General features: G+C 42.1%; 1 protein-coding gene across 2 annotated transcripts in view; it reads right to left on the reverse strand.

The window, feature by feature from the left end:
• Window positions 1–5,068, reverse strand: part of Wdr70 (WD repeat domain 70) — a 213,957-nt gene extending 208,889 nt beyond the window's left edge. The window contains exons 1-4 of one of the 2 annotated variants that reach the window (XM_087896922.1): window positions 4,964–5,068; window positions 4,806–4,871; window positions 1,972–2,055; window positions 488–1,381 (exon numbers count right to left, since the gene is read on the reverse strand). In XM_087896922.1, the coding sequence (XP_087753048.1) occupies window positions 1,308–1,381; window positions 1,972–2,055; window positions 4,806–4,871; window positions 4,964–4,988 (249 nt within the window). In that variant the 5' untranslated portion in view covers window positions 4,989–5,068 and the 3' untranslated portion in view covers window positions 488–1,307. Of the gene's footprint in view, window positions 1–487; window positions 1,382–1,971; window positions 2,056–4,805; window positions 4,872–4,963 lie in introns of those variants that run through there. The other variant, XM_048428883.3, reaches the window with a different exon arrangement.
• Window positions 5,069–15,547: the final 10,479 nt, after the last annotated feature.

The raw sequence follows: 15,547 nt of genomic DNA on the forward strand, positions 1-15,547 counted from the left end.
GTTAGAAACCAGTCTAGCCTACATAACAAGTTTCAGACTATGTAGTAAGACCTTGCCTTTTTAAAAAAAAAAAAAAAAAGTAAGTATGGTGGCACAAGCCTTTCATCCCAGCATTCAATAAACAAATTCAGAGAATCTCTTTAACTTTGAGGCCAGCCTCATCTACCTAATGAGTACAGAGTACAAAGACAGAGAAGAATAAATTGTGAGAACCTGTCTCAAAAAATGTTACATGGTCGGGCAGTGCTGGCACATGTCTTTAATCCCAGTACTCAGGAGGCAGAGACAGGTGGATCTCTGTGAGTTCGAGGCCAGCCTGGCCTACAGAGCGAGTTCTGGGACAGCTAGGGGTGCTACACAAAGAAACCCTGCTCGGGGGATAAAAAAAATAACTGCCTTTCCATCACACAAAAAAGGCTTATTTCCAAAGATACTAGTTTCAAGTTCTCCAAGCAAATATTAAATATTACTGCTAAATAATTCACCATTTTAATTTTTGAGCATTTTATTTATTATGTGTATGAATAATTTGCTTGCATGCATGCTGGGCACCATATAAGTGCAGTCTCCACAGATGCCAGAAGAGGACGTCATATCCCAGGGGTTGGAGTTCAGAGTTGTGAGCCATCAAGCAGGTACTGGAATTCCACCCGGGTGCCTTGGAAGATCAGCTAGTGTTCTTAATCACTGAGCCACTCTCCAGCCCCACAATCCATATTTTAAATCCAAAACCAACAACTGAGCTTAGTGGTGCACTCCTGTAACATCTGCTACTAGGGAGGCTGAGATCAAAGGATAACTTGGCCCAGGAATTCAAGCCCACCCAGGATAACACAGTAAGATTCCCATATCTCCTCTGTCATTAAAATTGAATTTGGGGTATGATCAAGAGAATGGTGGCTCATTCCTACAGTCTCAGCATGAGGTAGATACACTGGCAGAAGTTAAGGCCAGCTTTGGTCTGTATAGGGAGTTCCAAGTCACCCAGGATGACAGAGTGTAACCCTGTCTCAAAACTACAAAAAAAAAAAAAAAAGAAACAAGACTCCAGAAATCAACATAAGAAATCAACATGACAAGTACTAACACAGCACTGACTTAAATCCAGTTGTTCCCAGACTCCAGACCTTCTTCTAGTGTAAGAGAGATCTCAGATCCAAAGAAAGCATAGCACCAACGTCCTCTGCAGACCCAGAGGTGGTACCTAGAAATGCCAACCACCTGCTCTCAAGCCAGGCTGGATATAAGGCTTCAAAAAGTATCTCCTACAGCTCATTAAAGCAGGGAGTCAACAGCAGCAGCCATATTCAGTGTATGTCACAATGTTCTATACTGTCTGGGTCAACAAGCAATGGTGACAGCCACCTCTGGCCCAGCCTTCCTGTAAGCAGGAAAGAAAAAATGAAACCAAAGTCAGAAAGAGGCGGGAGGAGAGATAATAAAGAAACTGCTATTCTGTTTCCAATAAATTATAATAACAGTGAATCCTTGTTTGCTCAGAAAACACATTTTGTGTTGTTTAAATCTTCTGAGCATGGATGTTTAGCCTGCATCTATGTCTGTGAACCACAGGTGCCTACTATCTACAGAGACCATAAGATCCCCTGAGACTGGAGTCACAGAGGTCATGTAGGCAGGTGCTGGGAATTGAACTCAGGTCCTCTGGAAGAGCAGCCAGTGCTCTTAAACACTAATTCATCTCTCCAGCCCCCACAGAACGTACTTTCCCAAGATTCTGGTATGTAGACCTTCTTTATCCAAGCAAAATACAAATTTTGTCATGTTTCAAATGGAAAATAAATGCTTTAAATTCTGCTTCAAAAGGAACCAACAGTTAGTTGTCTAACAATTCTGACTAAAGATGGATGTTCGTAAATAAAAACAAGGTTTTTTCAGCCTATCACTGTCAACATAGTTGTATGTTTATACAATATTTAAGCCAGTACAAGGGAAAATATCGGTGCTTCTTACCCAGTGTTTTCCGGCTCCTTTCCACAGCTGTCCTTCGAGTTTGCTCAAACATGGCCTCCAAGTCAAATGTGCGAGCTTTCTTCCCTAGGAGCAGATAAACATCACTGTGACTGTCTCGCAATGAGCTGACCAAAGGCTCTAAGCATTCTAGGATGTTTTTGGGTTTGTTTGTTTGTTTTGGTTTTTCAAGACAGGGTTTCTCTGTAGCCTGTCCTAGAACTCACCTTATAGATCTGCCTGCCTCTGTCTCCGAGTGCTGGGATAAAATATATGTACCACCACTGACCAGATATAGACACTCCAGTTTTACTAACTGATCAATAACCACTCCGTCTGTCTACTTGACAGCATGTTTCCAAGATAGCAATAAAACAGTAAGGGGGAAAAATACAAGTTTAATAACCATTACCAAAAATGCTTGGGACCAGAATGTTTCAAGAATCAAGAGTTGTTTGTGTGTGCGTTTGTTGGAATATTTATACACAGATATTACTAGCTTAGTATCCCTAATTCAAAATATAAAACACAAAACATTTTGTTGTCAGTTTTTCTAGAGACATAGTCTTGCTTCATCCCACAGGCTAGCCTTGGACTCACAATCCTCCTGTCTCAGACTCCCAAATGTTGGGATTATCACAGGTATCCACCAACACCATAAGACAAATGCATGTTTTGAACCGATTTCAGCCTTGATATCTACAACAGGGAAATCAATACAGCTCACATGAACAGACAACTTACAGAGCTACCAGAAAATAAATCTGTGGGTTGCTTTATGTATTGGATTTGGGGGTCAAACCTAGAGCCCTATGCTTACTGGGTAACGGCTCTACATTAGACTAAACCCACAATCCTTTGTATTGTTTTAAAGTGTTAAATTTATAACAATTTGTTACTAGAGCAGTTAAATATATATACAAATATAGCAGCTAACTATTAGTACATTATCTTAAACACAGTAGAAAGTTCTCAAAGAACCAAAGAGTGAATATGAGAGGCGAAGCTGTAGAACTGGGTCTGATCACCCTGCTTATGAAGGGACCAAAAAATAGTGTTATTCATGAAAATGTTTTCATTAGGAGTTGGGGAGATGACTCAGTCAGTACAGGGCTTGACGCTCAAGCATGAGACCCCAGGTTTAGATCCCTGAATGGAAGATCCCTGAGGCTTCCTGGCTAGCTAGGCCAGCTGAACTGTGGGTTCCAGGCCCAGTGATAGACACTGTCACAAAAGTGTAAGCAGAAACAACTATAAAGACACAGATGCCAACCTCTGGCTTCCACATGCCTGGACACAAGCCATGCACATTCATTCACACACACACATTATGTGCACACATTCCCAAAACATTCCTTTAGCATTACTGATAAAAACCAAAAGATGGGTATGGTGTCACATGTCAACACATGAGAGGCTGAGGCAGGAGAATCTCACATTTCAGGCCACCCAGGGATACACTGTCAGGTTCTACCTCAATAAAACAAAAAATAAAACTGGGAATTACGTAGAAAAAAACCGCAAGTGATACAGATCTTGTTGTATAGTCTACTCTCTAGATAGTAAAATAAACCTTGGCTATAAAAGTAAAATTTACCTTTATAGTAAAATAAACCAATAAAACTTGGGCTGGCAGTGTTGGTCAGGCGTTTAGCATGCAGGAAGCCCTGTTGATTCCTCATATTATCAAAAATTAAATTCGTGTTTTGGAAGAATATAACATTTGAAAATCTGCATAACATTGTCTTAAAGAACAATGTTTGCTCATAAGTATAATATTAATTTTCAATATGCAACAGGAAAAGTAAAAAACAAAAAAATTTGAAGTCTTGACTTCTTTTTCTTTGTAATTCTCCAAACTTTCTGGAGTTGTTGGGCTGTGATGGCACACACCTTTAATCCCAGCACTTGGGAGGCAGAGCAGGCAGAACTCAGTGAATTTGAAGCGAGCCTGGTCTACAAAGCAAGTTCTAGGATACCCAGGACTGTTACACAGAGGGTAAGTAAGTAAGTAAGTAAGTAATAACTTCTTAAGTTAGAAAGGGCCACTGGAGAGACGGCTCAGCAGCTAACAGCACTCACTTGCTCCTCTTGCAGAGGACATGGGTTTGGTTCCCAGCAAGCACACCGTAGCTCACAACCATCAGTACTATAGTTCCATAGGGTCCAGTGCCCTCGTCTAGCATACACGGGCACTGCAGGCATGTGGTGCATAGATACATCCAGGCAAAATAGCCACTCAGAAGCATAAACATACATTCAATTAGCTTTTAAAAATAAGAAGTCAGAAAGAAAAGTAAATACTGTAACTACTCTTTAGTGGACTGATTACTTAGAGTCCTAGAAGACAGTAAATAGATGGATGAATGAATGAGAACTAGACACATTAGCGGGCCATTTGTTCCCAAACAAAATTAGAAAATAATTTCCATTTGAGTTTTGTTATTACTAATGTTTTTAACAAATGATCGTGCCTTTTGAAACTGTTTTTTTTTTTTTTAAGTCATCTAATAACTTCTCATATCTAGCATTTACAGAAAGATTGAAGTGCGGATTCCGGACGAGAAAGACTAACCAAAAGGAAGAACTCGATAACCACCATAATATTATTTAATGGCCACCAACAAACATCCTTCTCTGACTGGGTCACAACACTAATCCCTTTCAGCCAAGGTTCCCAAGTGTCAGCTGAACTGACCTCAACAAATTAAATGGGACCGAAGCAATTAGGATTTGGCCCGACAGAAGGCACCGGTCCAAAGTGACAGCTCTCCTAACCTTCAGCTCTTAAGCCCTCGGCAAAACCGGGCTGGACTCTGCCGGGGGCAATCACTCACCGAACCCTGTGAAGCCCATAGTGACAGCCAGCTGAGGGTCGGGTCCCGCCGCGTCTGCGCCTGTCACTGTACGAGAAAGGGAAGACAAACGGCCGGTCAGCGCGGCGCTCCGTCTCCCCGGCAGCGCCCACCACCCCCGCTGGCCGCGCCGAACCCACCTTCGCTGGGTCCCGAGTGCTCCATGGCTGACCGAGCCCAACAGCCTCCACAGAAGCACCCGCGCAAGCAGCGCGCCACTGCCGGCAAGACTGACCGGAAGTACCGTCTCCCAGTTCGCGTCACCAAGAGCGGCCGATCCGGGCGGGAAGCGAGGCTTTCGGACTCTCGCCCCCTAGCGGTCCGGAGGGAACGCGCCGCCGAGAGCGCATCCCAGTTCAAACCGTGGTGGTACAAAACCTTGAACTTTTTCGGGCCTTTGCAGAAGAAATGACAGTCCTCGCGTATTTCTAAGGAGAAATCAACAGTATCTTCCTCCTTGAGTGCTGCTTCTCCTCTGTGATGTGTATGACTAAGCTCACACAGTTGCTCACCTTCTCTGTGCACTTGAAGGAAGAAACCCGCATATGACTCAAGCTCTGAGAACAAAGACAGAAAACTGAGAGTTGCCAGGAGGATTGCTCTGAGTGTTTGCCCTCAGTCACAGACTCCCACTGTCTTGACTAGCTTTGTTTATTGAGCAAGGGCTCCAAATGTTAACACACCTACTGTGTGTTCGATTTATTTTGGTTTCCTTACAACTTAGTTCCTTACTTATGCTATGAATTAATGACTTATCGCTTATTCTATTTTTTTTAAATCGAAAAGAAATACTTGGTTGAATGAAAAAGAATTTTTTGTTTGTTTTGAGTCAGGGTTTCTCTGTAGCTTTAGAACCTGTCCTGGGGAACTAGCTCTTGTAGACCAGGTTAGCCTTGAATTCACAGAGAGCCACCTGCCTCTGCCTCCCAAGTGCTTGGATTAAAGGTGTGCGCCACCATTACCCAGCTAAAATCAGAATTTCACTATATAACCCAAAACTCAACGACCCACTGCCTCTTATTCCCAAGTGTTGTTTTTAAAGGTGTGTGTTATCGAGTCAAGTGAAAATATTTCATTTTCACATGCATTTGTTTATTGGGGAAGTGACATAAACATGCCATGGTGGGCATTTGGAGATCAGAGTATAACTTGCAAAACTATTCTTCCACACTCTGGGTTCTGGGGGTGGAACTCAGGTCACAGGTTTAATAGAAAACATCTTTATCGACAAGCCTTCTTGTCCACTCAAGAATGAAAACACTTTAATAAAGTTATTCATGAGCTCCACACTTAATGTTCTATCTCTATTTATGTTTTGTTTATCTGTATGTCTTCAATGATAATCATTATCTAATGTTTCCATTGTCCTTGGAATAAAATGTAAGCTTATTAATAAGCTGGAACTGTAAGTCTGTGGCCACTGGACGTAGCCAAGACTTTGTAGTGAATCTCCAGCCCCAAAAATGTAAATTTAAAAAATCTTTAGCATGGCTTAAAACCTTGCCATTCCAACTTTGTCATCTCCAGCTTCACCAGCCATTCAACGCAATAAGCAACTTCAAAGCACAGTGCCCTGAAGTCATTGACTCTTCATCAAGCTCCGAGCCCTTGATTCCACCTCTCATGCTTTCGTTATCAAATTAAACCTCAGGAACTCTCATAGGCGTCCATAGAACTTTGTCAACCTCCAAGTAAACAGGCCCACATACCACAAGTCTACAAGAGCTAGTTCCAGGATAGGCTCCAAAAGCTACAGGGAAGCCCTGTCTTGAGAAACAAAAAAAAAAAAATGTATTCCTTGGACTTACAGGATGCCTCAGTGGATAAAGGTGCTTGGCGCTAAGGCAAGCTATCTGAGTGCAATCCCCAGGTCCCATATGGGGAAAGGAGAGAACCAATTCGCACAAGTTGTCCTCTGACAGCAACATGCACTATGCCTGAGTTTATAATTGAGCACATACATACTCAGTAATGCAATTTTCATTTTTAGGTGAGAAGATGCCATCAGAGCTCCCTAGAACCTGAGATACTGAAGCTTGTGAACCTCTGTGTTGGTGCCGGGACAGGAGCAAAAGTCCCAGCTCATTCTCTTCACCACTGAGTCATTTCTCAAGCTCCTATTTTTTTTGTTTTGTTTTGTTTTTCAAGGCAAGGTTTCCTCTATGTATTCCTGACTGTCCTGGAACTCACTCTGTAGACCAGGCTGGCCTCGAACTCAGAGATCCGCCTGTCTCTACCTCCTGAATGTTGAGATTAAAGGTGTGTGTGACCATGACCGGCTCCAATTTTTTATTAAAAGAGTACGCACTCTTTGATACAATGTTAGTTTTCAACTTTATTTGATTTTGCAAACAAGGAGTCATGTAGCCCACAGTGACCTCAAACTCTCTGCATAGATCAAACTGGCCTTAAAATCATGACTTTCCTCTCTCTGCCTCCAAAATGTTGGGGATACAGGCCACGATGCTGGGGGTCAGTTCTGTATCTTTTCTTTCTTTTTAAGATTTTGGTTAAGCCTGGTGGTGGTAATGCACGCCTTTAATCCCAGCACTCGGAAAACAGAGGCAGGCGGATTTCTGTGAGTTTGAAGCCAGCCTGGTCTACAAGAGCTAGTTCCAGGACATCCAGGGCTGTTACAAAAAGAAATCCTGTCCTTAAAAACAAAAAAAAATTATTTTATGTATAAGAGTATGTTAGAGTGTGGTGCCCACATCCATATATGTGTGCTATATGTGTGTCTGATACCCTCAGAGGATAGAGATGGTATTGTATCCCCTAGCACTGGAGTTAGAGATGGTTTTAAGTCTTTTTTAGTTCTATGAGTATGAGTATCTTGCTTGTATCTGTCTGTACACCACATGCATGCCTAGTGTCTGTGGAGGTCAGAAGAGGGCATTAGATACCCTAGAACTGGAGTTATAGATGGGTATAAGTCATCGTGTGGGCACTGGGAGCCAAACTCATGTCCTGTGGAAGAGCAGTCAGTGCTCCTGACCATCTCTCCAGCCCCAGTCATGTTTCTGATGTGTGGCCAAATAATAAAAACCCAGAAACAGATATTGAGGTTCAACCTGAAGATCAGAAAAGCAAAACACGCCAGGTGGTGGTGGTGCATGCCTTTAATCCCAGCACTCAGGAGGCAGAGGCAGGCAGATCTCTGTGAGTTCAAGGCCAGCCTAGTCTACAAGAGCTAGTTCCAGGATAGGCTCCAAAAGCTACAGAGAAACCCTGACTGGAAAAACCAAACAAAAAAAGAAAGAAAGAAGGAAAGAAAGAAAGAAAGAAAGAAAGAAAGAAAGAAAGAAAGAAAGAAAGAAAGAAAGAGAAGCAAGGGGCTGGAGAGATGGCTCAGTGGTTAAGAGCATTGCCTGCTCTTCCAAAGGTCCTGAGTTCAATTCCCAGCAACCACATGGTGGCTCACAACCATCTGTAATGAGGTCTAGTGCTCTCTTCTGGCCTGCATATACACACACAGACAGAATATTGTACACATAATAAATAAATAAATATTTTAAAAAAAAAAGAAAGAGAAGCAAAAAGAAAAACAGTCAACCACTAGAGAGACCTTTTACCTCCACCAAATCTTTAGATCAAAGAGGTGAGATTCTGTCTCCATGAATCCTCAGACTCCACACTCCAGTGAGGTCTTGTCTCTCCCCCCTTTGATTCTTCTCTCCACCCAGTCATATTGCTTCTTTCTCCACCTCCCTAGTACTGGGATTAAAGGCCCGTGCTGGGATCACCTTTGTGTGAGCTCTGATTCTCATTTAGACAGATTCAATCTTGTGTAGCCCAGGGTGACCTTGAACGCACAGAGATCCATCTACCTCTGTCTTCAAAGTCCTGGAGTGGTATGTGCTACTACTCCCTGACCTGTATGGCTGACTAGTATGACTGCTTTGCCCTCTGATCTTCAGGAAAACATAATTATTAAATCACAAATAATGTACCACTATTCTAATGTGTGCATAATGTGAGCATTTATAGCAAATCTAATTTTTTCTGTGTGTATAGTGCTTGCACGTGTACATGTACATGTGTGTGCAAATGCACATACAAATGAGTGGAGGTCAGAGGTCAATAGCAGGCGTCTTCACCTTATTTCTTGACACAGCATCTCTTACAGAATCTGGAGTTCACTAATTCTTCAAGACTAGCTGGTCAACAAACTGCAATGAGCCCCAGAAATACTTCTGTCTGGTCTCCACTTGCCCAGCATGTGATTTCCCAGCTCCTTACAGGTCCTGGGGATCTCCTCTTGGGTCCTCATGCTTGATGGCAAGCATTTTACCAACTGAGCCGTCTCTCCAGCTCCTAAACTGGGTTTTGAGCTGCTTATGTAAGAACGCAGTGCTCTGGAGTTGCTTTGGTCTATCGTCTTCTGATTAATCATTTCAACAGGCGTTAGAGCAGAAGCCAAGGTACTGACGAAGTATTGCTGCAGTCACTGCATTTACTTCTGTCACATGCCTCCCACAAGGGGGTTACTTCTTCTTAAAAATGTCTTTAACAAAACATTATTAACCAGGTCTTGCCCGCGAATATGTCTTTCTAGGACTTAGATTATGCCCATGCCCTTTGTGCACCATGAGGAAGGAGAGAGACAACACTCGTGGGTTCCAAAGTCTTTGATAACTCAGCACATAAGTGGAGTCACTCATCCAGGGTTGCAGGACAAGGTCTCGGGAGCCTTGCTTCTCCTGGCGACCCCAAACAGGGGCAGAAGTAGGGGCTATAAGCACAAAAATCACAAATAGTTGTTGCCAAGTTACATTTAAAAATCTCCCCAATCAGGAATTAAAGATCAGAGATTTTCCTCGTGTGCTCCATCTTTGACAACAGATACAGAATGAAAACTTTTTAGTCCAACCAATCAGATTCCTTTCTTTTGTCTCTCGGTAGGCCAACCATAATAATTTAGAGAACTAAGGGGCACAACAGACTGTTTATGCTGTTTAAGGAGGAGGTTGGTCAGCCACTGAAAAGTTCTCAGCTCCCCTAGGGCTTGGGAATCTAAACTTTGTTTCACCCTGCAGGTAAAATAAGAGTCTGAAGTTTGACTCATGTCCTCAAACTGTCAGAAATTTGCTGAATATGGCATTTAAGATATTTAAACTTATCTTACAGACAGAGCCTCTAGCAATGACTTAAGGGCTGTGAGAAACTTCTGATTTAGCCCGTGTGGAAAGAACACTCTTTCTATCTATTAGAAAATATACTGCTGACGACAAACCTCAGGACATCAAGATAGAAAGCAAGGCTGCTTCTGAGCAGCAAGTCCGTGTTGGAGAGGAGGCTGTTCACTCAAGGACAGGAATGGTCTTGGGGTTAGACACTGACAGACCGTCTGTGCCGTGCTTTGTTCTGCTTTTGTATATAAGCAAGTTCTGAAATAAACTCTGGGCTGCTTGGTTGTTTTGGCATGACCAGACAAACCTCCCAATTCTAACCTGTCTTCTGCCTCAATTCTGTCATCTGATGTCCCTTTAGCTTTGAGGATTCCCAGGAACCCAAGCTGATTTTGTAGGAGCAGGCTCCTACAGACTCCATGGTGATGAGGGCAGAGGTCAGGACAGCAGTCTTGGCTGCCAGGCCCAGTGGATGAGAGGCTTACCCGTGGAGGAGGAATACGAGGAAACCGGCCTCACCTTGTCTAGGCAAAGTGGGACATCAACTCTCTAGTGTCCTGCTTGTCCACAGTTTGGACAGAGCCTTGGCAGAAGGTGAGTCATTGGGGCAGTCTTGCCTAGTGGTCAGTTGATAGAATTACCATAGTCCAGGGAGAGCTGACTGTTGCTGTGCCCACTGCCTTCTTGGAGATCTTGGGATTCATTGCTGGGATTTGAGAGTCTCTGCCTGTCATATAAGTTTAAATCCTTTAATGACATATTCAGCAAATCTCTGACAGTTTGAGGACTTGAGTCAAACAACTCTCGTTTGCTTTAGTTATTTGTTTTAGGCTATACCTTGAAAACATATAAAGGGCTAGATAAATTTTTCCTATATTTGAATACATTAGTCCTTTTCATGACTTTGTAAGTAACGTTCTGAACATCTCAAGGCTTAATCATCTTTTAACAGTTTATAAGAAAAAAAATAACTTCTGAATTGAAACTCCTTTTAGTCTCAGGATAAGACTTTTAACTCATAAATGCAGTCTACAAAGAGACTGGGAATTTTCCTGATCTTCACATAGTGTACTATTATAGAAACATAACAGTTTCTTGTGTGACTCGGTTTACCAAAATAGCTATAGCTTAACAATGCTCACAAAAACAAAGAGGTTAGACATATATGCAAATGTTTGACATGCAGGTGACCCTAGGCTACTACTATAAAAAGATCTTTTGACCTCCAGAGTCTTGAGATTGAAAAACTGCTCCAAGTTGTTTGTCAGACTGCTTAAGGGCACTGTCTTATTACATCATAATTTGGAAATAGCCTAGTTTTTGGTGCTTAGCAGTTGTGGCCCTAACTTCAGTTGGGCAGTGACTACATTGGGTGTTTGGGATTCCAGTACAGTATTGAGCCTTTCTCAGGATGAGCCTTTAAACATAAAAACCATGTTTTGGGGGTGACATATTTCAGTTGACAAAAACAGTCAGAAGCAGAACTAAAGGGGTTAAAAAGCAAGATTAGCATGTTTGAATACTCTCCCAGAACTATAGACACTGATGGATTAGCTCTTTATTTGAAGGCTACCTATGTAGCCTTCTGATTAATTAACCCTGTGTTAAAGTTTTGAGTTAATTTTTTGTTACAAATATTACAGATTTTTAAGTATGTTTAATAAATTTATAAATCAATAATTTCTTGGTTGCTCTGTTCTTGTTCTTCCTGTCTGTAAATGTTTGATCCCAGACATAGAGGCTTTAAAAGCAAGTCTGGGACTTAAAAAAGGTGGATCATAACCCAATTTCAAAGCCAGCTTTTTAACAAAACAGAACAATACAAAACAACTGTACTATTATTTATACCTAATTGACATTTGGATCCCTATTACATGAGTTTTAATGGCGAGAACGCCCAGGGATAAATTTTGAGCCCGGGTGGCTGACTGCAACAGTAACAGCAGGGCTGTAACCAAGACATACAGGACATAGTAAACTTATACATTTAAGACCAGTCAGACATAAACACGCAGTGACCATATTTATACATTTCAACATTAAAACAAACAGACAACATTTTGTTTACTTTCTCCAGCTATGATTTTAAGAAGGGGTGTCTTGGTTCTTGTTGGCTCCAATTCTCATGGGCACCGGAGAAAGAAGCTCATAAGCCCAAGTACTGCATTCTGTAACAATATATTGTCATTGAATTATTTCAGGTTGCAGCCTTGGGCAGCGGTGATTCTCAGTTGTAATGAGCTATGGGTGTAGCACTCCTGTAACAGAGCCAGCTTGTCAGTTTTTGTTCTTTTTGAATATGAAATACAGAGCAATAATTAAACAACTAAGCAAAACTACAGACAAACTGACGGACATGGACAGATTGCTGCTCTAAGGACAATCCATGGAACTCCTGAAAATGGTCAAGAATCAGAGTCGAGGGAGAGTACTTGGCATCTGTGCAAGTCTTGAGTGTCAGACACAAAACAAACCGTTGAAAAGCCACAAAACAATGCAGATTCTTCCTTGCCAACAGGAAATACAGATTCCTCCTGGTCAACTGGAGTAAGAACTGATTCCTTCTGGTCAACTGGAGGAAAAACTGATTCTTCCTGGTCTACCAGAGGAAACTAAAACCAAGATGACAGCTTGACACCAATCGGCAGGCTTGACCCACCTCATCTATCCAGAGAAACCAGATCCTGAACAGAAGGTTTCTGGCTCTTCCAGTTCCCCTGCCCGCGGGCTTCCTAAGCATCCATATAGATCTTTGCAAGCACTTCAGAAATGGGGCCGGTCAGAATACAATACAAGACTGAGACAAAGTGAAACCAAGCAAGACAGAGACACTCACTTGCCACTCGAAGGTCCCACATGTCAAAGTCTTGGTGTGTCTGGGCATCCAAGATGAGCCTCCAAATGTTATACCTGCAAAAGTGCCCCAGAGACCACCAGGAGTTCAAGTTTGTAGGCAAAAGCAAAGAGCCGTATTAGAAGCTTGCACTTGGACTCTTTGCCCGTTCTGACATGGAAGTTGGATGAGAGAGCATTGAGCTCAGCTATAACAGGGTTTTTAAGAGTAAAGGATGCCAGTTGGGGAATTCTGGATTCAGATGGAGGTTGAACTCTTCATTGGGAAGGAGTGGGGCAACAGAAGTATTGTTAAACAGAGATTGGTATTGGTGTTGCTATAAGGAAATTGTCAACCTATATACAAGTTAGATAAGCTATTCTTAATGTTCTGGGGCATCTAGTACTGGCTTGTTTCAGCTCTGATTGGTCCCCTGCAGTTTGTGGCTTTTCCTGATTATTGCAATAGTGAGGCCTAGTCCCAGTATTGTTAGTCTGTAGCCTATCATGGTTGCACTGATGTTAAGTTAGGCTTCTTCAAATTTCTGATAGAAACCACTCAAGCATCTATTTTATATCAACTTTAACACAATCACCAGGGGTCACCTACCAAGAGCACTTTTAGTTCTTGCAAAAGATCTGGGCTAGATTCCCAGCATCTACAGAGTGGCTCAAAAACATCTGTAACTCCAGTTCTGGGGTATTCGATGCCCTCTTATGAGGGCACTAGGCACATATATGGTGATGCATATACATTTATATAGGCAAAACACTCATATACACAAAGTCAATAAATCTAAAAATAAATAAAAATAGCCAGCAGGCCAGGCCTGTGGTCTAAAAAATGAAAGTAAATTAACATGCAAAGACAAAACTGCTTGTTTATAAATCAATTATTTTTAATTTTTTTCTTGGTATATTAGATCTTTATCTTGTTTCATTTTCTGTAATTTTAGTTATTCATGGGTCAACTGCTGCCCAGAAGTATTGGAAAACATCAGAAACAAAACAACTTGGGACTGGAGGGGGATAGGCAGTTAAGAGCACTGGCTACTCTCTTCTAGTGGACCTGAGTTCAATTCCCAGCACACACACATGGCAGTTCACAACCATCTGTAACTTCAGTTCCAGAGATCTGATGACCTTTTCTGAACTTCAGGGCCCAGATATCAGGGTCCCCCCAAACCACCATAGAGTCTGAACTCATATGTCAATCAAAGAGCCTTTATTCAAGCTTGGGCTTGGACCCTCCATGTGTCCGATGCAGTGGGGCAATTGGAGAGCGCTGAGTCCAAGTGGGGTAGATTTTTACCATAGTAGAGGTTGGGGATAAGGGGATTTCCAGGGTCAAGACCCTGACTGGCTGACATTTGTCTAAGGGTGTCTTGGTAAAGGAGGGTATGTGCATGCTGGCTAAGGCATCTGGTAATCCTGTCTACAATAGTTGGAGCATTAGGTATTTTTCCCTTGAACGCTGATTGACCTGTTCATGGGGGGTACCTCGGTGGTCTCAGTTTGTGGTCTTTTCTGGAACCAGGGTAAACTGAAACTGAGGCCTACTCTTTGAGTGGCTTCTATTGCGCCTGTCATGGCAACAGTGTAGTCAAGCTGCCCTGGACTCTACAGTGCACAGACATGCACTCAGGCACACACAGATACACACAAAATAATATTTTTTAAAAACCAATTAGAAGTTCTGAATGAATGCTGTTCTGAGTCATGATGAAAGGCGCACCAAACTGCTATCCTGTATAGATGCGAATCATCCTTTTGTCTAGGGTCTGCACACAGTACTGCCTGCCACTAAGGTGTCACAGTACTTCTGTCCAAGAAACGCTTATTTTATGAACTGCCTCCCAAGTGTAAATCATCATTGCAGTATATTGTTTTGATAGTTCTACCTTATTATTGTTGTTAATCTCTTACTATGCCTATTTTAAAGTTTATCCTGGCTTCGAATGTATGAGAAAGACAAAGTTTCTCTTAGGTTGGGTTCTACAATGGTTTCACTGAGGGCATGGAACTAGCTCCTTCAGAGAAGGTGGAAGGGCTTTGCTACGACGTCAAAATATAAGTAGGTTAGTCATGTCGTGAAATTTTTAATGTTCAGAAATTTCAACGGGTGGTGGCACACACTTTAATCCCAGCGCCTGGGAGACAGGGTCGGGTGGATCTCTGTGACTTCAAGGCTAAAGTGGTCTACAAATCAAGTTCCAGGACAGTCAGGGCTACACAGAGAAACCCTATTTCAAAAAATAACAACAACAACAAAAAAGAAATGAAGTCATCTTTATTTTAGGAGATAAAAATCAACTCAATTGACAAAACACAGAATAACACAGACATTAATTTGCCAAAACATGAAGAACTAAAAAACCTTCCTTAACTGAGAATAAGGGACGTGTTTTCTAGACTTCCCACGGAGACACTAATGGAGTAAGACGGATAAGCTCTAAGGGAAGGCAGGCTGTGTACATGGATAGAAAAGCTGGCTTTAATTAATCGCTTGCTTTAATTAATTTGGTCATTATGGTTAGGGTCGGTGGTCTTCCTCCTCCCATCTTTGGGATTAATAACATTTGCCTGTAACTCCAGATTCAGGTGCCAGATGCCCTCTTCTGGCCTGCATGGCCATATGCACACATAACATACATTTAGACATACACATACACAAAATAAAACCTTTCTTCAGTTAAACATACGACTCAAAGCATCTCTCCTTCAGCAGACTTATTTCTTCAGAACATATATAACTGACAGGAA

This window comes from Myodes glareolus, chromosome 15 (genome assembly GCF_982192425.1).
Source record: "Myodes glareolus chromosome 15, mMyoGla1.1, whole genome shotgun sequence".
Lineage (NCBI taxonomy): Eukaryota > Metazoa > Chordata > Mammalia > Rodentia > Cricetidae > Myodes > Myodes glareolus.